This window comes from Felis catus, chromosome D1 (assembly GCF_018350175.1).
Source record: "Felis catus isolate Fca126 chromosome D1, F.catus_Fca126_mat1.0, whole genome shotgun sequence".
In the NCBI taxonomy this organism is placed as follows: Eukaryota; Metazoa; Chordata; class Mammalia; order Carnivora; family Felidae; genus Felis; species Felis catus.
In genome coordinates this window covers 112,718,495-112,742,542 of record NC_058377.1, presented here as the reverse complement: position 1 = coordinate 112,742,542, position 24,048 = coordinate 112,718,495, and the positions used below count along the sequence as shown (strand labels likewise).

Here is a 24,048-nt window from a genome sequence, read left to right as displayed (position 1 = left end):
CTTCCCCTGCAGGAAACAATCAAGGCGGCCAACGTGAAGGCTGCGATGGCTTTATGATGTAGCCCTACGGGCCACACACGCCTTCACTGTTGGTATATTCTGTGGGTTGCACGAGCCAGTCCTGGTTCAGCGGGGGAAAGGTCTGCACAGGGTGTGGATGTCAGGAGGTGTGTGTTCATTGGGGTCGTCTTGAAGGGGTTGTGGGAGTGTCGCTCACAGACACTTCCTATCTACGCGGCTGAAGTGTTGGCTCTGATTCTGGCTGTAGCCCTCCGTTAGCATGTCACAGGGAATACAGAAACTGAAGCGGTGTAGACAGGTCTTTGGAGTGTGCGGCCCACCAGCCCCTGGGCCCCAGGCTGCCTGGGCCGTAGCCTCCACCCTCCCCTCCCCTCTCTGGTGCAGGCTCAGCTGCCTGGCTGACCCAGTGGAGCTGACTTCTGGTGTGTTTTCAGCTGGTTCAAGTTCTTGGTTCAACGCTTGTCCAAATACCGGGGTCATTGCAACGATCCTCCCCCATGGTACCCCTCCTTCTACCTCACTCTCCCCCCATGTTCACCCCCACACAGCCTGTCGAGTGACTGTTCTACATCTGATCGTGTCACTTCCCTGCTCCAGTCCATAGTGGCTGGACATCCAGCTGCGAGCCCACCCATCTGGCCTTTGTGTTTCATGGGCGCCATGTTGCTGTGTGTTTCCGCGTCCCCCCTTCCTGAAACCCTTCCTCCATTGAACTTCCCCTCACTTCTGTTTTCAGTTCCCCATGGAGCCTCCTCCCCAGAGGCAGGCAGGAGCATTATTCATTGCTTGTTGAGCACCTACTGTGCACCAAGCGCTCGGTAGGTGCTGTGGCCTGAGTCTTGTCCCCCAGTTTCTTATGTCGGAGTCCTGCCCCTGAGCACCTCAGAACATGACCGTATCTGGAGATGGGGTATTTAAAGAGGTGACCAAGGGGCGCCTGGGTGGCTCAGTTGGTGAAGCACCCAACTTCAGCTCAGGCCATGATCTCGCGGTTCGTGGGTTCGAGCCCCGCGTCGGGCTCTGTGCCAGCAGCTTGGAGCCTGGAGCCTGCTTCGGATTCTGTGTCTCCCTCTCCCCCGCTTCCTCAAAGGGGTCACTGGGGTGGGCCCTGATCCCATGTGACCGGGGTCCTTGTAAGAAGAGGGGATCAAGACACAGACACGCACAGGGGACAACCCCGTGAGGACACAGGGAGAGGATGGCCGTCCACACACAAGGAAAGAGGCCTTGGGAGGCCCCGGCCCTGCCCACGCCTGGACTTCGGGCTCCGGCCTCCAGGACCGGGAGGTGTTGTTTAAGTCACTTGGGCTGTGGTCTTTGTTACGGCGGCCACAGGAAACAAATACGCTCGGTTTTCTACAAACGTTGTGCCAGACCCTCTACGATGCCCTCATGACCCTCTCCAAGGAAGGGAAAGTTTTCCATTTTATAGACGAGGAAACAGCACATAAGAGTCAAGGTCCTTTTCTGGGCCCACGCCTGGTGCCACGCTCCCCCCACCGCTGTGTCTCGGGGCCCATGTCTGCTGCCCAGTCAGACGAGGACTAGGCCTCACACATCGTTGTCTGCTCCCCGTCCCGACTCCAGGCCCGGCACACGCATGGAGCTTCTGTGTCTTGTCTTGTCTGCAGCCGCTCTGTCCTTCCTGCTGTGAATCACATAAGCTACCGCGGAAGCCACTTTGCAGGGTAGACAGGTTCCATCCCACTTCCAGAAGATTGGCCGTGGCTCACGGACGTGCCTCACCGCGTCTCCTGCTCTCTCCACAGATATGGCATCACTCCTTCTACCAGGTGCTCCGCGTCGCCCCGGAGCAGCATCCTCTCATGGTGACGGAGCCGCCTTTAAACACAATGTCCAACAAAGAGAAGATGTCACAGGTGAGGGGCCACGTGGTTAGGGTTAGGGTTAGGGTTAGAGCAGGCCACGGGGAGGGCAGCTCTGGCCTCCCCTTGAGCCTTGAACCTCGGGGACCCCCTCAGGGCGTCATCCCTTTGCTCAGCGAGATGAAGACACAGGAGAGATCTGTCCCCTTTGACCCTGGCGGCAGGCATGACAGGTGCCACGGGAGAGCTCACCAAGGGGTCACCAAGTGGGTGAGCATTTGGACCTCGCAGCCAGTCTATGGGCTGGGCAGTTACAGTCCCTTTGCACAGAGGAGGAAATCGGAGGGTCTAGGGGTGGAAGTAGACAGGGCAGGTGGCTGGGAGGCCCGCTGGGCCCTCGAGGCCTGACCCTGTGGCCTTGGTCTCTCGGTGCGGTTTGTCCTGCTTGGAGCTCCAACCTGCCTTGAGAGCTCCCACCTTCCCCCTGGGCCTGCCCCCCGGCAAGGAGTTGGTGGTGTGTGTGGATCGGATCGACCAGGCTGAACTGGGTTGAGCTGGTTCTCGGAGGCTGTCAAGGACGGGCCGGGGAAGGAAGGAGAGTGCCCCCCAGCAGAGCCCTCTTAGGGCTGGAGTGAGGTCCAGGTGGGGAGGGGCCGCGGGGCCGCCGCTGGCTGTCCAGGTTCCAGATGCGTCATGAGGCTTTGCCTAATGAGGTCGTCCAGGAGCTAATTAAGGAAACGGCAAAGTTCTGCCACCTGGCCCACAGCCCCTAGAGCCCGATGGTGTCCCCTGCAGTGAGCAGTGACCCGGAGGGCAGGCCAGCGGCCCCCAGCACCACCTGCCCATAGAGGAGGCCTGTGCCGTGGCCCAGAAACAGCGCCATCAATCACGGCACGGGCGTGAGCTGCCGCCTCGTTTAACACAAAGCCCCGAGGGGGCCGACGAATCTTCCTCTGCACATGGATAGGTGGATCGCAGAAGTGGGCCATGGCTGGGCTCCACGTGGACATGGGCACAGAGCCCACGGCTTTGAAACAGCAGGGATCCAGGCTGAGAGCAGCGTGTGCCCATCAGAGCCCCAGCGAGCTGGAGAGAGAAGAGGGAAGCGGGACCGTCCCTCACCCGAGGGCGATGTGCCGCTTCCGAACTGTCTCAGGGCTCTCCGGAGAAAGAGTGGGACACACACACACACAGACACAGACACACACACACACACACACACACACACACACACACACACACGTGTATATGTAGAAAGAGATCTGTTTTGAGGCATTGGTTCACACGATTATGGAGACTGACAAATGCCAGGATCTGCAGGGCGAGTCAGCAGGCTGGAGCCTTTTGCTCCATTCAGATCTTCAACTGATTGGACGAGGCCCACCTACCGCGGGGAGGGTAATTGGCATTACTCAATCCATCGATTTATGTTAATGTTTATTATCCAATGTCAATATTAATGTTAATGTTATCCAAAAACATCCTCCTCGACAACCTCAGAATAATGATTGGCCAAATGTCTGGGCTCCCCGTGGCCCAGGCAACCCAGACACGTAAAATTAACCCTCACACAAAGCGCTGCGCCGGCCACACAGCCTGTCTCCGGCACTTGTCCACCTCTCCGGGGTCCACTGCCTGTCTTCTTGCCCTGGGTCTCTCTGAATTCACCCCCTAATTATATCAGGGTCCCAGCAGGAAACCAAAGGGACCCTCACGTGGGGTCATTTTGATGAGACTTTACTGAAGAGATTATATACAAAGGCAAGCCTAAGTTCTAGAAGAGGGACGTGAACGAGAGCTCTGGGCTGGTAGCAGGAAGCTGTTGCCTGCTAAGCCCAACAGAGCCCGGGGGGTTAGTAGCCCTGAGAGGGCCTCTGCCAGGAGCCGTGGCCTCGGAGGGACCAACAACGAAGGAGCAGGGTGATAGCTGTACTCCTCCCCTCCCCGCCTCCCTCAGACCTCTCTCCAGGGTCCCCACGGGCGGAACCCAGGGGGTCGCCCACAGAAGGGGGCCCGTGGCTACAGTCCAGGGCAGAGACTGGTCAAGAAGGATGGAAACTTCTGCAGGAAGACGGGGGGGGGGGGGCAGCCAGCAATGGTGGCCCGCCCCCCGGCACAGGGAACAGCACCGCCGTGCGGAAAGATAGACTTTTCCCCATCTGTGGGCTCTTCCCTGCAGAGTCCCTCTGTCCCGACGCCAGCCTCCCAGGCTCCTCCCGGAGGCTGGGACAGACTGAGAAGGGCTGGGCTGACTTCTCCCGGAATCAGTCTGTGTGTGAGCAGGATGCCTGGGGCCATGGCCCAGCAGAGAGGCCAATGCGGGGAGCAGCCCAGTGTGTAGGGATAAGCCCAGCTTGGCCTCAAGACCCGGATTCTGGCCCAGGCTCTGCCAGCACGTGTGACCTGGGGAGGAATATGCATCCTCAAGGTGTCCTGATTTCCCCATCAGAAGGATGGTGATGGTGTCACCCTGGGGGTATCGCGGAAACGAAATGAATCGAGGCCGTGAGATGCGTGTCATGGGGCTTAGTGGCTGTTGAGCATTCAGTAGATGCTGCTTCCTGTTCCTCGGCCTCGGAATTCTCATCTGCAAAATGGAATTTTGATCGCACGAACCCAAAGACCCTCCCAAGCTCTGTGACCTCCGGCCTCACCTCAGGCCAGGAGAGCTGAGGTTGGGTTTTGTCTTTGTGCTTTTAGGGGCAGGGTCTCTAGTTGGATCACAAAAGCTGCCCGTCCATACCCGCCACTCCTCCACCAGGATGCAAGTTCCGGGGGCACCAGAGAGAGTAGCACAGACTCCCAGACACTGCCCCCCTGCCCTGTGTCCTTTGAGGTGGTGTCTGTGTCCGGGCCTGGCCTTCCACATGCCACGTTACAAACGCACATCCCGGTGGCCTCCACTTGGGGGCCATTGGGAGTAAAGCCGGTACGAATAGGCGTGAACCAGTCTTTGCAGGGACACACGTTTTTGCTTCTCTTGGGTCAGTCCCCTAAGCCCCCCCCCCAGGCGGCTGCCCCCAGACGCATGCTTAGTGACCCCCCCATGGAGTCACACGCTCAGTGGCGGACCCGGCTCTGTGGAACATCGTTGTCTCAAATGCTGACTTTACTGGGTTTTGGGGTCTTTGGCTAGAGGCCGGCCGGATCACTCCTCAAGCAGCCTGCACCCCGACCATTTCCCTTATTGTCCTGTCCCGCTCAGGGCCACCGCTCGCCTGCCCTGCTTGTCCCCACAGCTAGGGACAGCCCCTAGGCCCAGGAGCCCGTGAAATTGTTCAAGGGAGCCAGCCCACAGGGCTCCCTCCAAAGCCAGCTAACCACCCTGCCGGCTGCCCACAAGGGGCTCCCCGACAGCTCCAGCTGGCTGTCATCCTGTCCCCCAGGTGCCACCCTCCCGTGGCCCCGCCTGGCCGGTTTGGAGCTGCAACAAAGTCTGCCTTTCAACCGTCCGAGTGACCCCGTGTTGGTCCCACCCTCAAAAGAATCTTTAAATTGAGGCGCCTGGGGGGGGCTCAGTCGGGGACGCATCTGACTTCAGGTTGGGTCACCATCTCGCAGCTCGTGAGTCTGAGCCTTGCGGCGGGCTCTGAGCCGCCAGTGCGGAGGCTGCTTGGGATTCTCTCTCTCCCTCGCTCTCTGCCCCTCCCCCACTCACACTTTCTCTCTCTCTCTCTCTCGGACTAAATAAACTTAAAAAAAGGACCTTTAAATTCCTGTGGCACTGTCTTGAAGGAAAATCACTTGCTCACTCAGCCAGCGTCACAGAGGCAGTACCTCATCGCGTCTGGCAGCCCGGGTTCATGTCGCACCCCTGACACCTGCTCCCTAACATGTTTGTCCACTGGTCTCCCATGTGGACAGGGGAGGACGGTGTCACATACCTCCGGGGGGACGCCGCGGGCAGCAGGATCAGGACTGTGTCTCCCCTGTTCACGCCTATGTGCAGGCAGTACCCAGGAGAGCGTTCTTGACCAAGCCAACGGTGAGCTTTTGCTGTCGCCATTATTACAAAACAACAGACCATCCCAGGTCAAAGTGTTGGGATTTGCGTAAGGTCCGCCTACCCTCCAAGAGCAGAAAGGGTGAAGACGTGGAGAGAACAATGGTGGCGCCGGGAAGTCAGCACCATCCCCGTGGGGATAACACGGTGGTCTGCAAGATGTTGCGATGCCCTCACATCAGTCTTGTGACGGTCTATAAGGTCTCCCCCCGCCATAAGGTCCCCGGGAAGAACGTGAGCCCGCGTCACAGGCTGGGAAACGGTGTCACAGGGCTCGTCAGGGCAGAGCTGGGGTCAAGAGTGGCACGCTCCCTGACCCCGTTGCCTGGATCTCTGGGGCAGCCAAGTGCCTCCTACCGGTGGGCTTTGTGAGCCCGGGAGCTAAGGGGAGACCCACCCGCTCCTCCAGCCTCTGGCCTGGCCGTTAGCACGGTAGTGTTCTTGTTCTCCGCAGATCCTGTTTGAGACGTTCAACGTGCCCGCCCTGTACTTAGCCAACCTGGGAGTCCTTTCTCTATACGCCTCTGGCCAGACCTCCGGTGAGTGGCCCTGCTCCTAACTCCCCTTGTGTCCCTCCCGGGCCAGCAGTTTGCTTCCACTCAGCGCATGTCCTTCCTCCGCAGCTGTACTGAGGTGGGATTTGTGCCCGGCAAAGTCAGCGTGTCCACGCTGTGCAATGGCATAGGTTCTGACGCGTGGATACGCTCGTGTGGCCATCCGTGCGGTCGAGATGACGAACGTATTCGTTGCTGCTAAACCCTTCCCCTCCACTCCCCACGCCCTGCTCTAGTCTGTCCTCAGATGAGATTGCATTTTCTAGAAATTTGTATAGATGGTTGGGTATAGGGGGCGCCTGGGTGGCTCAGTCGGTTAAGCGTCCGACTTCGGCTCAGGCCATGATCTCGCGGTCCGTGAGTTCGAGCCCCGCGTAGGACTCTGTGCTGATGGCTCGGAGCCCGGAGCCTGCTTCCGATTCTGTGTCTCCCTCTCTCTGCCCCTCCCCTGCTCACGCTCTGTCTCTGTCTCTCTCTCTCAAAAATAAACATTAAAAAATTTGTTTTTAAATGTTGTTGGGTATATACCCTTTCTTCAAAGATTTTCTTTTTTTTTTTTTTTTTTACGCAGCATAACTATTTGGAGAGTCCTTCATTTCCTTTTTTCTCGCCAAGCAGTATTCCGTTGTGTGAACTCCCTGTAGTTTGCTTATCTCTTTACCTCCGGATGGACATTTGGGTTGTTTCCAGCTGGGAGCTATTATAAATAAAGCTGCCATGAACATTTGCCTACAAGTCTTTGCGTGGACACACGCTTTCATTCCACTTGGGTAAAGACAGCTAGAAGTGAAACGATGGGGTCAAATGGTAAGTGTATTTTAGCTGAAAAAAAAAATCCGCCAAACTAGCGGCCAGCGTGGTTGCGTGCTCCGCTGGGATTTCAGCAGCCGCGTGAGCGTGCAGGTTCCCCCGCAGATTGGCGTGGCCGGTTTTTGTCATCGTGGCCCTTGAAGCAGGAGGGCGGTAGTATCTCGCGGTACCGTTTGGTGTGCGTATAGATGGCCAGTCGGCCCCGCACACTTGTTGAAAAGACCCTGTGTTCTTCATTGAATTGCGTCTGTGCATTTCTTCTGGCAAACCCATTGTCCGTGTACGTGTGGGTCTATTTCTATACTCCGTATTCTGTCCCGTCGATCTACTCGTCCACCTGTGGGCTGATGCCACATTGTGTCGATGTCTAAGTCTTGGAATAAGAAGTTAGTGTGGCAGCTTTTGGTCTCTTGTTTTATAATGTTTTTGGTTTTTTTTTTCCGGAGAACATTCCAGGTTCTTTGCATTTCCATATGCATTTCGGGGTCCGTTTGTCAATTTCTATCAAAACAGCGTCTTGGGGCACCTGAGTGGCTTAGGTGGTGACACATCCATCCCCAGCTCAGGTGATGGTCTCATGGTTCGTGAGCTGGAGCCCCGCATCGGGTTCTCTGCTGTCAGCGCGGAGCCTGCTTGGGATCCTCTGTCCCCCCCGCTCTCTGCCCCTCTCCTGCTCTCTCTCACTCTCTCTCTCAAAAATAAATAGACATTGATCAAAACCCAAAGATGCTTTTTTTAGAACTGCATTGGATTTATAGGTCTCTCTGGGGACAACTGATATCTTGACAATGGTGTCTTCTAATAAACATAGAGTATCTCCTAAGTGTTCTCTAATTTCTCTGGGCAGCGATTTGTGGTTCACGGTGTAAACATCAGGCAAATCTTTCATCCGATTCATTCCCAAGTATTTTATATGCTTTGATTGTATCATAAATGGTAGCCTTATTTAACTTTCCGATTGTTCAATGCAAGTATACAGAAAACAAGTGTCTTTTGTATAATGATTTGTATCTCGGCACCTTCATTAAACTCTTTTATCGGTGCCGGTAGGATTTTCTACTTAGGCAACCCTGTTGTCTATAGTTTAACTCCTTTATTTCCAAACTGGGTGCTTTTTATTATTATTTTTTTTGTTGTTGTTGTTTTCCCCTTGCCTCATTGCTCTGGCTAGAACCTCTGGTACAATACTGAGTAGAAATGGAAATGGTGGAAGCAGACATCCGTGGCTTGTTCCTGACCCCAGAGGGAAATCATTCAGTTTTACATTACTAAGTGTGTTGTTAGCTGTAGCTTTTTCATAGACATCCTTTCGAGGAAGTTATCGTGTATTCCTAGTTTGACGAGAGTTTTTTTCTTTTTAAATCACGAATGGATAGTGGATTTTGTCAAATGCATTTTTCTGCCCCTACTGATATGGTCATGTGGATTTTTCTCTCTTAGTTCTTTAACGTGGTGAATTGCACTAATTGATTTCTGAATGTTAAAACAACCTCGCATTCCTGAGATAAAACCAATTTGGTCATGATGAGTTAGCCTTTGTCTATATTTGCTAAAACTTTGTTTAGGAGTTTTGGGTCTGTGTTCACGAGGGATCATGGTCTGCCGTGTTCTTTTCTTGTGACGTCCTGTCTCTCAGGGACCACTGAGACTGTCCTTTGCTGCTTGATGTCCGATATCTTGAGAACTGTTGTTTCCTGTATTTTATTCTCTGTTTTAGGTGTTTCAAGGGTGTGTTGGGGGACCCCCTCCTTGTTCCATAGCTTACCTGGACACGGAGGTCTTCTTGACCCATTTTGGCTTCATTTCCAATGTGAGGACCTCAGGACGCCTGGGTGGCTCAGGTGGTTGAGCGTCTGACTTCAGCTCAGGTCATGATCTCACGTTCATGGGTTTGAGCCCCACGTTGGGCTCTGTGCTGACAGCTGGGAGCCTGGAGCCTGGAGCCTGCTTCGGATGCTGTGTCTCCCTCTCTCTCTCTGCTGCTCCCCTGCTCACATTCTCTCTCTCTTTCTCTCTCTCCCTCAAAAATAAATAAACATAAAAAAAAAAATAAATGTGAAGACCTTGGTTACCAGATCCAACAGGTGAAAAGAGCCCACCGCCCAGACCCCTGGTCCGCTCTTAATGGCCCCATGTTGTGCTTTCACACAAAGTGAAACCTGTGTCCCCATGACCACATCACATCTTTTGGACTAGCACAGAGACCTGTACTTTGCCTTGCTAACTAAAAAGTAAACCTCCTTCACCACACCCAGCCTCGTCTGACAATCGAGTTGTGCCCGAGTTTTTTAGGGAGAGAGCTATTAAGAGCAGAATATTCTCCCCCTCTTACCCTTTGACAACTGTTGCTAACATCTGTGTGTCTGGTTGAGTAAGAAAATTTGCAGGTGTTCTGTCCAAAACCCTTGGCCCTTGGCCTGATCCAGATAGGCTTTATCCTAGCACACCCCCCTACAGAAGGAAGTTTATTCCTCAGACCCTTTGCCTTATCTTCCTATTATCTTCTTATCTCTTCCTGGAGACTTGACATTGGTAAGGGATATCATGCACCCTGTGTTATGATGCCAACATGTTCTCTTGTCTAGGAACAGCCATTGAGTCTGGAGAAGGAATGACGTACTTTGTGCCCATCGTTGATGGCTGTCCTTTGCATCAGTCAACCATCCAGACGGACATGGCAGGCCAAGACCTAACCTCGTATCTCCTGCAACTATTGACAGACGGTGGGCACTCGTTGGTGAGCACAGGTAGGAAATTGCCATTCTTGTCCAGGTGAGCCAATCCCTGGGGTGTAATATCCTTCTTGGCTTGTTCAACCTGCAGCCCTCAATTTATAAAGCTAAGGCTACTTGACCGTGATTCAAGTCTTACAAATAACTTTACCTATGTTTAGGGACACCTAGTGACTGATAATGACAATGGGGATGATGGTGATGAGGATGATGATGAGGATGATGATGATGGTGACGGTCATGGTGACATGATGACGACGATGGGCTAAGCTTTACGGAATAGTTACTCTGTGTCAGCCACCCAGAAGGTGGGAGGGGTGCGACCTTCCAGATGTTTCCGGGTGAGGGGGCCTGGCTGGCTGGGGCAGCTGTCAGCAGGAGGGGGCAGCCCTGAGTTGTTCGCGACCAACATTCACAGCAGGTGGGGATCGGGGCAACAACAGCAGCCCCTGCTTTAACAGGTGATGAGATCGGGTTTGATCGTCCAGCCCCTAGAAACACACACCATCCACAGCAGGATATCAACACGTAACACGCAGGCGGTTTCCAAATGTTTGCACCTCGGGTCGGGACACCCCTGCTCTGCCGTTCTCTCCCACAAGCCCAGGCCCCCGGCATACGTTGCAGATCACGAGGCGCTGGGATCTGAGATGAAAACGGGAACAGGTGCTATGATTGTGCCGCCTCGTCCCCATCGCGAGGAGCTGAAGCTTCAGGAAGGTGCTCCCTGGGGACGGGCTGCCTCTGTGAACCATCTCAGGCCACGCCCTTCTCTGTCTGGCCCTTGGCCTTTCCCCCCATAGGCGACCGGGAGCACGTCCGGAGCATAAAAGAACAATACTGCTACGTGGCTTTGGACTTTGACAAGGAAAAAGTAAAAACGGACGCGCCTTCCTACGCCCAGAAAGTTCAGCTGCCCGATGGCCAGGAGGTCACCCTCGGGCAGGAGAAGTTCTTCTGCCCCGAAGTGCTTTTCCAGGCGGACCTCATGGGTGAGTGGTGGGAAGGGGCCAGGGGTGAGCCCAGATGCACACAGTAGGGCCGCTGTACGGGGGACGGAGCCCGGCAGTCACAAGGGAGGCGCTGTCTTCAGTAGTGAGTAGGTGCCCATTTCTAATTCCTGTGGGAGCAACTATCACTTATTGAGCACCTACTGTATGCCTGTGACTCTGCCGACCTTTGTACGCGGGCCTGCAGCCTTCAGTCCTGCCCCATGTGCCGTGGCTCACGTTACAGGTGAGGAAACCCAGGGCAGAGCACTAAACACTTGTCAGGTGTGCCTGAGTCCCCGGCTGGACCCCGCACTGCCCTTCCGCTGTGTGACTCCTACTCCGCCTGCCTACACAATAATTTGAAATATGCAAACGGAGACAAAACAGAAGGGCGAAAACCACAGATTCTGAGGGAACCGGAAACATTTTGGCTGATGTAGAGATTTTTTTTTTTTTTTAAAGTTCTAGGACAGGTAACACAGTGTGGTATTAGTTCCAGGTGCACGAGTTAGTGAGCGATCGTTTTTGCTCTGTGTTACAACCCCCCAGCTCCACCCACGTTGCTGTGAATGGCAAGATCTCATACTTCTTTGTGGCTGGGGAATATTCCCGTGCGTGTATACCGCCTGTCCTTTGCGGGGCTGTGGACAACAGCCAGACCATGGGAGCAGCCCCAGTGACCTCGCGGTCCTAGAGGAGTACTGAGTCGGCTAAGCTCCCTGGCAGGCATGGCAGAACAGGAACGATGGGATGGACTGTAAAGTTCCTTGATGGGGAAGGTTTCCAGGTCGTCACGGAAAACCAGCCGTCTCCTGGAATCCATTGGTGAAAATAATTGTTTGCATTCATGAGGGACGGAGGGGAACAAGAGCGACAAAACCACTTCCCCGGGATTAGTAGCTAGGATTAGTACCTCGTCAGGATGTGGCTTTTACAGGTGGCGCGGGCGAGCTGAGTTTACCTCTGCTCTCCTCGCTGGAGTTTGCGGGGGATAAAGGCTTCAAATGGTCCTCCTCCGCATCTGGGGGGACCTCAGTGAGCGTGAACGCGGCCAACCCCGTGATGAGAGCCGAGCATCGGCGGCCCGCGTTCACGTTCATTGGGCCAGGCACGTTCTCGATGATTCTGGCGAATCAGCCTTTTCATTCTTCATCCCAAGGCTGTGCGGTAGGTCCTATCCCAGGTGAGGAGAGGGAGTAACCGTCAGGCACCCCCGGCCACCCCTCCCAGAAGCTCTCAGTGCGGAACACACCGGAATACACGCCCTTGTCCTTGAGGGCTCTTCTCTGCGTACTTGTGTTTATGTCTATGGACTAATGATGAGTCAAGAAGATGTCAGCTAGACGTATTGTGGAGATCGTTGTGCAATATATACAAATAATGAATCATTAAGTCGTACGCCTGAAACGAATACAATGTATGCCAATTACACCTCAATAAAACATAATTTCTTTTTTTAAAAAAGGAATCATCAGTATAATTTTTCAAAGGCCACCCGAGCAAGGACGTTGCCTCTGCAGAAATCTGTTCAGAAAGTGATAGGCCGTGGCATTAAAGGTTAATAATTGTCAGTAACATCTGAATATAAATCATCTCAGATGAGAGAGGAGGAGTAATATTTGTGTATTCAGCCGTCAGCCATTGAGCCCCACACATAAGGGCCCTGTGGTCGGTGGTGCTGATGTTTGCCCACTGCCCTCGGAGCCGAGATCCGGGGGGAGCCGTGACCCCCGCCCCCCCCCTCCACCCTGTGCTTGCAGCTGGGAGGAGAGATCCCAAGGGTGCAGCCGGCCGAGTCTCTGGCCCCCAAACTTCTGTCTCTTTCCGCCCGTCCCGACAGGGAGAAACGACCTGGGCATCCATATGAAGGCCTTCCAGAGCATCAGCTCCTGCAGCCCCGCCCTCTGGAAGATTCTCTTCGGCCACATTGTCTTGTCTGGAGGTACCGGCTCCTGTTCCGGCCTGCGGTTCCGGATGCAGAGAGAAATATCCGCCCTGGTTTCCCCTACAATTAACGTGAAGGTACAGTCCCCCTGATCCACCCTTTGGGGGCTTCCTGCGTTCATCCCGCGGATATTTCTGGAATAACAGGGTTTCTGGTGTGCCAGGCACGTTGTCAGGTGCTCGGGGAAGCATCAGTAAACAGAAGTGTGGAAGATCCTCGGTGCTTACGTTCCAGGGGCGTGGGGGGAGCCATAAACAACACGAATCCGCACAGTAGGGAATAAATGTGTTAGGAGGGGCTGTAAGTCACAGGGGAAGCCACGGAGGAAGCAGGGGTGAGTGGTCAGGGTGGGTCTCCTCTGGAAGGAGCAGGGGAGCCACGGGGATATCTGAGGAAGCGCAGAGGGAACAGCCCCTGGGCGGCCCAGAGGCGTGCTTCCAGAAGGAAGGGCTGGGAGGGGCTGGCCGGGGCTGAGACAGAAGGGCTGTGTGAGGCTTGTACCCAGAGGACGGGGAGGTTTGAGCAGAGCCAGGCTGGACGGCGGACTTTGGGGGCGGGGCGCAGACTGTCAGGTGCAGGTGTCAGGTGGGCCGGGGATGTAGGGGTGAGGGGCGAGGGTCGCCAGCGAGGAGGCAGCCTGAACGGCCATCCCTGCGGTGGGGTGCGTGGCTCGGGGAGGTAAGTGGCGCTCTGGTGCCAATCGGAGAGCAGACCAAGGATGTTACAGAGTTTGGAGCTGGGGCGGGGGCTCTGGCGGGCTCCACGAGCCCAGGGAGGGGTGTAGACGGGAGGAGGACGGGCTCAGGCGGCCGGGGGAGAGGCAGGCCCGAAGCCCGTCCCCTGCTTGAGGAAGCCCGTCACCCTGCCCGGCCCCGGCCTTGCGCCGGCTTCCCCCGTCGTTCTTGGCACCCTGTAAAAGCGCGACGTATATATTCAGCTTTAAGTTAATGGCCTCTGCCTTCTAGAGGGGTGTTAGCTTTACGGAGAGCGGGGTAGAAAGGGGACAGTTCTACGCACTCCCCGCCTCGGCCCGTTGCACACACATCTAGCTCGAGCGTGATGCGTCTGTCGCCCAAAAGAGCCGGCATCGGCGCCTCACTACCGACCCGAGTCCCCGGCTCGGGGAAGGCTCCTCCCGGGCTCCCACGCTCTGCCGGTTTGGGGGGACGTGTGGTGGCGGGTGTCCACCCCGACGGTCTGACGGAGTCGCTCCCTGCCCTGGGGCTCCTGTGCCCGCCTGGTCACCCCGCCCCTGCTGCCGGCGGCCACTGGCTCTCTCCCGGTCGGTCCCCAGGTTGTCCCTTCCCCAGAACGTCCTGGTCAGACTGACTTCTCTTTGGCCCTGGTTTTCACAACTGCTTTTCTTGTTTTCTCCCTATGGAAGTGGCTCGCGGTCACGGCAGTGGCTCGCGGTCACGGCAGTGGCTCACGGTCACGGCAGAAAGCCTACAAGTAAGGTCCAGGTAAGGGGTTGGGAACTTCTGGCCCCCTTAGCACGGCACAGAATGTACCTTGCTGACTGCGTCTCTAACTCGACCGAGCCAGCTCGGGCACAAACCCAGCCTGGCTGGCCGAGGCTGGAGGGACAGACCCACCCACGCCGTGTGGGTTCAATAAAGGCCTCCTTCCCCCTCGGCCACCGAGATGTCCTCGTGCAGCCTGCTCCTTGCTTGCTTCTGGCCTCGCAGCCTCTGCGGCTATGCGGCGTCCCGTGTCAGCTGGGCCTCAGGTAGGCCGCGGGCCCCCCCGACCTGCCGCGCGGGGGCCCCCACAACGGGCTCCTACGTTGCAGCTCTCGGGAGCCCCTGCCGGAGACGCCAGCCCCCTCGTGTCCCGAGGCCCCCGCTCACCGCTACCCTTTGCACCCCCCCGCCAGGTCCAGGTACGGGCACTCGGCACGCCGCGTGGGCGGGGGCTGAGCCGCTACGTCCCCGCAGACCCACGGGCTCTGCCACCAGCACACCCACCAGGGTCCAGAGGCGGGAAGTGTGGACGGACTGAGTCCCTCTGATCCTGAGCTCCCCAGCAGCCACCTCGTGCCTCAGCCCGGCTGTCAGGCCTGCTGGCAGGTGGGGGGCTCTGAGAGAACTTTCTGGCTCAGTTCTCAGTGTCTTCTGCTACCTGCCCAGAGCCCCACCTGCCCCCTGGCCTACCTGCTTCCCTCCCTCCCTCCGTCCCCAGCCGGACTTGGTGGTGGCCGGACTATGGTGGCCGGACTTGGTGGCCAGACTTTGGTGGCCGGACTATGGTGGCCGGACTTGGTGGCCAGACTTGGTGGCCAGACTATGGTGGCCGGACTACGGTGGCCGGACTTGGTGGCCAGACTACGGTGGCCGGACTTGGTGGCCAGACTATGGTGGCCAGACTATGGTGGCTGGACTTGGTGGCCGGACTTTGGTGGCTGGACTTGGTGGTGGCCAGACTTGGTGGCCAGATTATGGTGGCCGGACTACGGTGGCCGGACTTGGTGGCCGGACTTGGTGGCCAGACTTTGGTGGCCGGACTTGGTGGCCGGACTTTGGTGGCTGGACTTGGTGGTGGCCGGACTTGGTGGCCGGACTTTGGTGGCTGGACTTGGTGGTGGCCAGACTTGGTGGCCAGACTATGGTGGCCGGACTTGGTGGCCAGACTTTGGTGGCCGGACTTGGTGGCTGGACTTGGTGGTGGCCAGACTTGGTGGCCAGACTATGGTGACCGGACTTGGTGGCCAGACTATGTGGCCAGACTATGGTGGCCAGACTTGGTGGCCAGACTTTGGTGGCCAGACTTGGTGGCCGGACTTTGGTGGCTGGACTTGGTGGTGGCCAGACTTGGTGGCCAGACTATGGTGGCCGGACTTGGTGGCCAGACTTTGGTGGCTGGACTTGGTGGCTGGACTTTGGTGGCTGGACTTGGTGGTGGCCAGACTTGGTGGCCAGACTATGGTGGCCGGACTTGGTGGCCAGACTTTGGTGGCCAGACTATGGTGGCCAGACTTGGTGGCCAGACTTTGGTGGCTGGACTTGGTGGCGGACTTTGGTGGCTGGACTTGGTGGTGGCCAGACTTGGTGGCCAGACTTTGGTGGCCGGACTATGGTGGCCAGACTTTGGTGGCCAGACTATGGTGGCCGGACTTGGTGGCCGGACTTTGGTGGCCGGACTATGGTGGCCGGACTTGGTGGCCGGACTTGGTGGCCGGACTTTGGTGGCCAGACTATGGTGGCCGGACTTGGTGGCCAGACTTGGTGGGCCACAGTGACATTGAGAGTGAGCGCAGGGCGGCCATCTGTGCTTTGGGCAGCGTGGGTCCATCCTCCCTCCCCGCCCCTGCCACCGGCCGGCAGTCGCTGGGACAACAGAGAAGATTCGCGAATACCCAGGAAAGGCAAACCCGGAGACGCACAAGGTCTCCCACGTCGGAGCCCTGTTTGTACGCATGTCATAGAATGCGCAGGAGGGCGGGACGCTGTGACCCGCCCATCCCTTCCATTGCTTCCTCACCACGAAATAGTAGCTGTCACCGGCTTCCGTGCCCGAGAGGCACGCCCACACAGGGTTCCTGAGTCTGCAGTCGGCCTCCACGATCGCGTGCTCAGTGCCGTCCGTGGCCTCGGGGAGTTGGCACGGGCCTGCCTCCTCCCTGCGGATGCCTGCGGCCCCATTATTTCATCTTACCCGCCGTCCCAGACCTTGGCCCCTCGGGCCCTCGTGCGAGGCCCCGCGCCCTTCACGCGCCGGCTCTCGGGGGCACTCAGCGTCAGCGCCGTGCCCTGCAGTGAGGTCACTAAATCAGAAGGGAAGGCACAGCTTAGTCCCGAATGGAAGTCAGGGGCGTGTGACCTCCTGCCTCCGTGCACTGTGTCCCGACCACTCCCGCAGCGGGAATCTGTCCGGCCGTCAGCTTTGTCCCACCCTGCTGGCGGCCGAGCTGACGTGTGGACCAAGCTTTTCCGCCCACCCCTTTTCTGAGTCCCCAGGGAAGCCCTCCAGCCCCCCAAAACTCCTCCATATGAAGCTCGAAGGTGCACCTGTCTCCCTTCACTGCCACCGCCTGATGCCCTCCCGTCTGGACTCTCCCTGGAAGGGAGGGGGTGCAGCGCACTTAACCTCCACGGCGCCCCCCCGGGTCCTTCCTCTGAAGGGGGAGAACCGCTTCCGAGAGCCGCTGGTTCCCACGGGCCAACCTTCAAAACGATCCTTCCTCCCGACAACCCAAATCCTGCCCTAACGAGATTCTTGGGATAAAGCTCTGGTCACCATTTACCCTTATTTGTTTACAATTTTTTTTTTTTCTGCCTTAGAATCCACGTCTACACGTGGATTTCCTGAGCCAGAAACGTGTGCTCGGCGTCAGGCTACTTGAACAGATGGCCAGCTTGTGCCCGGGAGCCGCTGGCCTCCGGGCCGGTCGGCACAGGGGGACAGCGGCTCGCGCCCGTCCGCTCGTTCGGGCACGGGGACGTCGGTTGCTTTTCTATGCTTTTCTTTGCTTTTGCCTTTTTGGGAACCGAAGGGTGGCTGACACACGACGTCACGTTAGCTTCAGGGGTGAGACCCAGCGGGTACGTTGTGCTCACTGCGGGTGTGGGGGGCACCTGCCACCAGGCAGCCCGATGACAGTGCCACGGTGGCCGAGTTCACCTGTGCCTTCCCCCACTGGAAGCCCATGCCTCCCACCCCCCTTCACCCCTTCTGCACGAGGCCCTGGTTTTAAAGCTCTTCCAATTGGCCAGATGGAAAGCACCCGGTGGCTCTAATTCGCGTTTCTTTAATTCCTGCTGAAGGTGAGTACTTCTGCGGGTCTCCCTGCTGTCGGGAGTTTTTCCTCTTAATTTTCTTTCTTATATCATTTTTTAAAAATGTTTCATTTTCTTTTTGAGACAGACAGAGACAGGGAGTGAGCAGGGGAGGGGCAGAGAGGGAGGGAGACACAGAATCCGAAGCAGGCTCCGGGCTCCGAGCCGTCAGCGCAGAGCCCGACGCGGGGCTCGAACTCACGGACCGTGAGATCACGACCTGAGCCGACGTCGGATGCTTAGCCGACTGAGCCACCCAGGCGCCCCCTCTTTATTTTCTTTTCTAAACTTTCTTAAACCTTTTGCTTATGTCAACCCTTTGGCCGTTTTTCTGTTGGTAGTTTTGCGTTCTTCTGAATGCGTGAACCGTCCCAGTTTTGGGCAAGCTTTTGTTTGCTTTTGCGTGTGTGTTCAGAGAAGATGCAGAGGTCACAGGTGACTCTTCCCAGTGACAGCCTGCGGGTGGCAGCAAAGACGGGCGGAGGATGTGGGTGCCTGGGACTGACTGTCTCCTCTCTGCCTGATGCCTGGCCCTGAAGGTGCTCTGTTCCCCGCTCCTGACTCACCATTTCGGCAGCGTTTTTTCTCTTAACCAACAGCAGCTGATGTTTTCGCCCCAGGCAGGGTTCTGTGGTGTGACAGAGCCGGTGAGGGACGGTAACTGACTCTGGTGACTCATCCTCCCTCACCCCACTGCCACCTGGACTTTCCAAGTCCTCGCCCCAGATCCCCTTTCCCCGCGGATCCCTGTAGCAGTGCGTTTGCCTTCTCGGTTTACAAAAACAAGGCTGTCCTCTCCTGATGTGTCCATGGGAGTCAAGGAAAGGCAGTGAATGCGCCGGGATGACAATCATCTGACCTTGCGCAGGTGACTCGAACCTTGCAGAGCAGTGGTCCCCCCCTGGCGATGGGAACACAGATGTCTGGCTCCTCCCGGCCCAGAAGTGCCCCGACCTGGCTCGGAGCCTGTCCCCTCTCCGAATCCAAGGTGCGGGGAACGCACGTGGGGGCAGGTGTCGATGCGGGAGTCAGAGCGAGGCACGGTGCAAGTCTCCAGGGCTGTGCACCCCAACGTTCAAGGGGTTTCTCGAGGTTGTTTGTGACTCTTGTTTGCTTATCCGTATTTTCTAATTTTTCTGCAAAACACCCATGCCTCCCACATGGACTTTAACCAACTCGGAGATGTGCTGTAGATCTCAGAGTGAGTCTCAGAGCCAAGGGTGACTCCTTCCCGCTCTTGCTCCTTTTGTCCCGTGGTTTGAAGCTACGGGCAGTCGGCACGTGCACCGACAAGCACCTGTAAAGGTTGGAATGCATTGCATTTGCACGGAGGGAAGAAATGACCATCCGTGAGGTGTGTTCAGGGGGTTTATGTCTCAAATTTGGAGTAGTGTTTTGATTCTGGTTTCTTTCTCTCCCTCCTCTGACCCCTCCGCCCCTGCCTCGCCCCCCTCCCCTCCCTCTCCTGCTCTCCCCTCTCTCTGCCTCCTCCACCCTATCCAGGTATCCACCTGCCCCAACTCCACGTACGGCGCCTGGGTGGGGGGTTCCATCCTGTGCTCGCTTTCCACCTTCAAGGACATGTGGGTCACCAGCCAGGAGTATAAGGACATCGGTTCCTCTGTCATCAGCAGGAGAAGCTTCTGATTTGTGGCTTTGTGGATGCCATCTTCTGGCCCACCGATGCCAACTCCACCTTGGCCGGGCTGATCAGTGCTGAGAACCAGCTCGAACGTGAGGGTGGCCAGTCCTCCCCGGACTTCCATCAACCTGGTCAATAAAGGACAGACAGTCTGGGCAAGGCTGGCAACATCTTGGGAAACGCTCACGGGCAGTCGCTTTGTTGATGCAAGGTGACAAAGGGGAGGGGATTTCTGCCGACCCCCATGGATTGGTCAGCGCGGCTGAATGTGTGGCAGCAAGGGACATCACCCAGGCTCAGTGCCATAAACGAAAGTCTGTTTCCCACTCACGCTGCGTGTCCGTTGAAGGCCAGCGGGGCTCTTTCCTAGATTGTCCCCACGGCAGACTCTGACCCACAGAGCAGACCCTGTCTGGAACGTTGTCATTTACTGGGGGTGAGGACAAGAGTGCCCGGTGGGCCTTTCACTGACAATGAAACACTCCAGCCGGACAGGGACACAGGGCACATCTGCCCACAGTGAATTATCCGGAACAAGTCACACGGCCCCCAAGCACCACAGGGGCTGGGAAGTGCCATCCTTCTGCAGACGTGACACCCCAAATGGGAAGGATGAAGCATGTGCTCTGGTTCAGGAGGGCACCGTTGGGGCGGCAAGGGGCCTGGTGTCCTTCTGGTGGCTTTAATCCTCATGCCCGGCTGTGAGATTGGTTTATTAAGGCTGATTTCATGATTCAGGAACTGAAGCTAACAGAGGCTAATTAACTTGGTGAAGGTCATTACACAATGACTAGGATTTCAAATCTGTGGATAAACCTTGTAGGGGTGCAGAGGGTGAGCATTGCAGGGGAGAAGGAACCACAGACAGTGCAGAAGCATTTCCCCCACTGAAGACACGTTTTCCATGTGGACAGAGCCCTGGGAGAGTCCCACACACAGACGCTGCCTGATGACACTTCCGAGCATGGAAGGCGATAAATAAATTCTAGAGGCAGTGAGAGAAAACAGCAGCAAACAAAGAATCCGGTGAAGAAATGGGCAAAAGACATGAACAGACACTTTTCCAAAGAAGACAACCAGATGCCCAGCAGACACATGAAAAGATGCTCCACATCACTCATCATCAGGGAAATACAAATCAAAACCACACTGAGATACCACCTGACACCTGTCAGAATGGCTCACATTGACAACTCAGGCAACAACAGATGTTGGTGAGGATGCCGAGAGAGAGGATATCTTTTGCATTCTTGGTGGGAATGCAAACTGGTGCAGGCACTCTGGAGAACAGTATGGAGGTTCCTCAAAAAATTAAAAATAGAACTACCCTCTGACCCGGCAATTGCATTACTAGGTACTTATCCAAGGGATACAGGTGTGCTGTTTCAAAGGGACACATGCACCCCAATGTTTACAGCAGCACTATCGACAATAGCCAAAGTACGGAAAGAGCCCCAATGTCCATTGATGGATGACTGGATCAAGAAGATGTGGCACACACACACACACACACACACACAGGAATACTACTCAGCAATGAAAAAGAATGAAATCTTGCCATTTGTGACAACATGGATGGAACTAGGGGGTATGATGCTAAGTGAAATTAGTCAGAGGAAGACAGATCTCTTATGATTTCACTCATGTGGAATTTGAGAAACAAAACAGTCGAACTTAAGGGAAGGGAGGCACAAATAAGACAAAGGCAGAGAGGGAGGCAAACCATGAGAGACTCTTAAATACAGAGAACACACTGAGGGATGCTGGTGGGGCTTTGGGTGGGGGGATGGGCTAAGTGAGTGACGGGCACTGAGGAGGGCACTTGGGATGAGCACTGGGTGTCATCACGTAAGTGATGAACCACTAAATTCTATTCCTGAAACCACTATTACACGATATGGTAACTACCTTGGATTTAAATTTTTAAAAATGGGGGAAAAAAGCAAGCAGGTAAACTCTAAAGTACAGCTACCAGGAAAAATCCAGGATGCCAGCTACGTATGACTTTCAGAAGTACAACCACCAGCATCTAGAAGAAGCACGTCCCAAACACTGCATGTGGTTTTATTTGCTAAATCTGGCAAGTGTACTGGGAAAGGAAGAGGTCCAAGTGCATCCACACTCCTACCTGCAAAGCAGGTGCCGGAAGAGAAAAAGCTGAAGGACATTTCCCACCTCGTCCAACCGGGCTTGAGATGTTGGAAGGAGATACTCTGGCGGCAAAGACCCAGAAAATTTGCCACCCCCCTCCGCAGACGCGCACAGCCACGCAGGACCTCCTCCCCGCTCCGGGCAGTGGTGCTTGAAGGTATAAATCAGGGTACCTGTCAGGTAGTAAGCCCTTACGAACACTTTTCTTACTTGTGAGCAGACAACTAAATCTAAAGTGGTGCGAGGCAGACGGGCCGCTGCCCTTTTTCATATTCTGACTTGTGTACCATATGCATCAAACTTTAAAACGTCACTTTAGGGGGAGCCCTGGGGGGTGGCTCATGGGTTAAGGGTCTGACTTCAGCCCAGGTCACAACCTCGCGGTCCGTGGGTTTGAGCCCTGCGTCGGGCTCTGTGCTGACGGCTCGGAGCCTGGAGCCCGCTTCGGATTCTGTGTCTCCCTCTCTCTCTGCCCCTCCCCCACTCATGCTGTGTCTCTCTCTGTCTCTCAAATATAAATAAAAGTTAAAAAACTAAAAAAAAATCACTTTAAATAACTTGGGGGTAACCAATGGGAGATAATAATGAACAGCACATTTGTGGCATGAATTTACAAAGGAAAGCTGGAAAGGGACACACCAGGGCATGGGGACAAAATAAGCAGATGTCGAATAAAATCCAAGCAAAATCATTAGAAGAATCAGATATTTCACTTACGAAGGGTGAGGAGCAGCCATATTTGAGATGTAAATCTTTTTACCTCTTTCGGTGCATGTAGCTTCAAGGCTCAGCAAGTGAAGGGGATGGGATCTAGAATACCCTGAGAACATCTCAATCTAGAATACGCCAATAACTTCTCGATCTAGAATATGCCAAGAGCTTCTCGATCTAGAAAACGCCAAGAGCTTCTCGATCTAGAATACGCCAAGGGCTTCTCGATCTAGAATACACCAAGGGCTTCTCAATCTAGAATACGCCAAGGACATCTCGATCTAGAATATGCCAAGAGCTTCTCGATCTAGAAAACGCCAAGAGCTTCTCGATCTAGAATACGCCGAGAACATCTCAATCTAGAATACGCCAAGAGCTTCTCGATCTAGAATACGCCAAGAGCTTCTCGATCTAGAAAACGCCAAGAGCTTCTTGATCTAGAATACGCCGAGAACATCTCAATCTAGAATACGCCAAGGGCTTCTCGATCTAGAATACGCCAAGGGCTTCTCGATCTAGAATACGCCAAGGACATCTCGATCTAGAATACTCCAAGAGCTTCTCGATCTAGAATACGCCAAGAACTTCTCAATCTAGAATACGCCAAGGGCTTCTCGATCTAGAATACGCCAAGAACATCTCGATCTAGAATACGCCAAGAGCTTCTCGATCTAGAATACGCCAAGAACATCTCCCATTCGGGATTAACACACCCCTGATCGCAGTGTTCATTTGTGTCCCCGTGAGTGACCATGCCGTTCTCCCAGCTGCTCAGCCAGAACCTCTACAGTAATTCTTTATTTTATTTTATTTTTTTAGTTTACTTATTTATTTGGAAAGAGAGAGACAGAGAGCGCGAGTGGGGGAGGGGCAGAGAGTGAGGGAGAGAGAGGATTCCAAGCAGGCTCTGAACTCTCAGTGCGGCACCCCATGCGGGGCTCGGACTCATGAACCATGAGATCATGACCTGAGCCAAGACCAAGAGTCGGCCATGCCACCGACTGAGTCCCCCGGGCACCCCCACACCCCTGAAGTCATTGTTGATGCTTCACGTCCACGGCCCACATAAAAGATTGGCAAATTCTGTCGGTTCTACCCGCTAACAACATCCAGAGTCCAAGTACGTCCCACATGCCGCTGCTCTCCCAGAGGCCATGCCTCCACCGCCTCCTCTGGGCTTGGCGACAAGCTGCCCCCTCCCACCCAGCGGCCCGCGCGGTCTTTGGGACACAGGTGCCATCACGGCACTCGTGGCTTAGGAGACACTCACTGCAGCCTCACCGACACACCTCCCAGCCACCAAGATGGTTATTAGAAAACAAAAACCCCAGGAAACAAGCGTTGGCGACAGCGTGGGCAAGTCGGACGCTTCGTGCACAGAATCACCGCGCGAGCAGCTGTCCTGCCTCTGGTGCTCACCCGGAGGCACCACAAGCAGGGAAACGTGTGCACACGGCCTCCACACCGCCCGTGTCCATCGCCTGCTGATGGCGTCCACCCACACAAGGCAACAGTAGTGAGCCCCAGGGAGGAGATTCTGGCACCTGCTTACAGCCCTGGGGACGTGACGCTGAGGGAACCGGGCCAGTCACAAGGGCGCAGATGCTGCGAGATCCCACTCCTATGAGGTCCGTGGAGTCGTCAGACCTGTAGAGACAGAGACTGGATGGGCGCTGGGGCGGGGGGAGGGGCCGGAGGTCCGTGTGTCGTGGGGACAGAAGTTCAGTCGGGGACGATGGGCAGCTCTAGAGACAGATGTTGGTGACGGTTGCGAAATAACAGGAACGCACCTCATGCAGGTGAGCCGGGCACTTAGACACGGTTAAGACGGTAAAATCCGTGCCGTGTATATTTTATCACAATAAACAAAACAGTCCCCCCGGTGG

At 55.6% G+C, this 24,048-nt stretch overlaps 1 protein-coding gene across 4 annotated transcripts in view; it reads left to right on the top strand.

The window, feature by feature from the left end:
- DHCR7 (7-dehydrocholesterol reductase) overlaps positions 1-19,457 on the top strand; it is a 60,589-nt gene extending 41,132 nt beyond the window's left edge. For 3 of the 4 annotated variants that reach the window (XM_045039699.1, XM_045039701.1, XM_045039700.1), the window contains exons 11-16: positions 1,791-1,901; positions 6,305-6,389; positions 9,800-9,961; positions 10,750-10,938; positions 12,779-12,960; positions 19,162-19,457. In XM_045039699.1, coding sequence (XP_044895634.1) covers positions 1,791-1,901; positions 6,305-6,389; positions 9,800-9,961; positions 10,750-10,938; positions 12,779-12,960; positions 19,162-19,305 — 873 coding nt within the window. In that variant the 3' untranslated portion in view covers positions 19,306-19,457. Of the gene's footprint in view, positions 1-1,790; positions 1,902-6,304; positions 6,390-6,975; positions 7,140-9,799; positions 9,962-10,749; positions 10,939-12,778; positions 12,961-19,161 lie in introns of those variants that run through there. The other variant, XM_045039702.1, reaches the window with a different exon arrangement.
- The last annotated feature ends 4,591 nt before the right edge of the window (positions 19,458-24,048 follow it).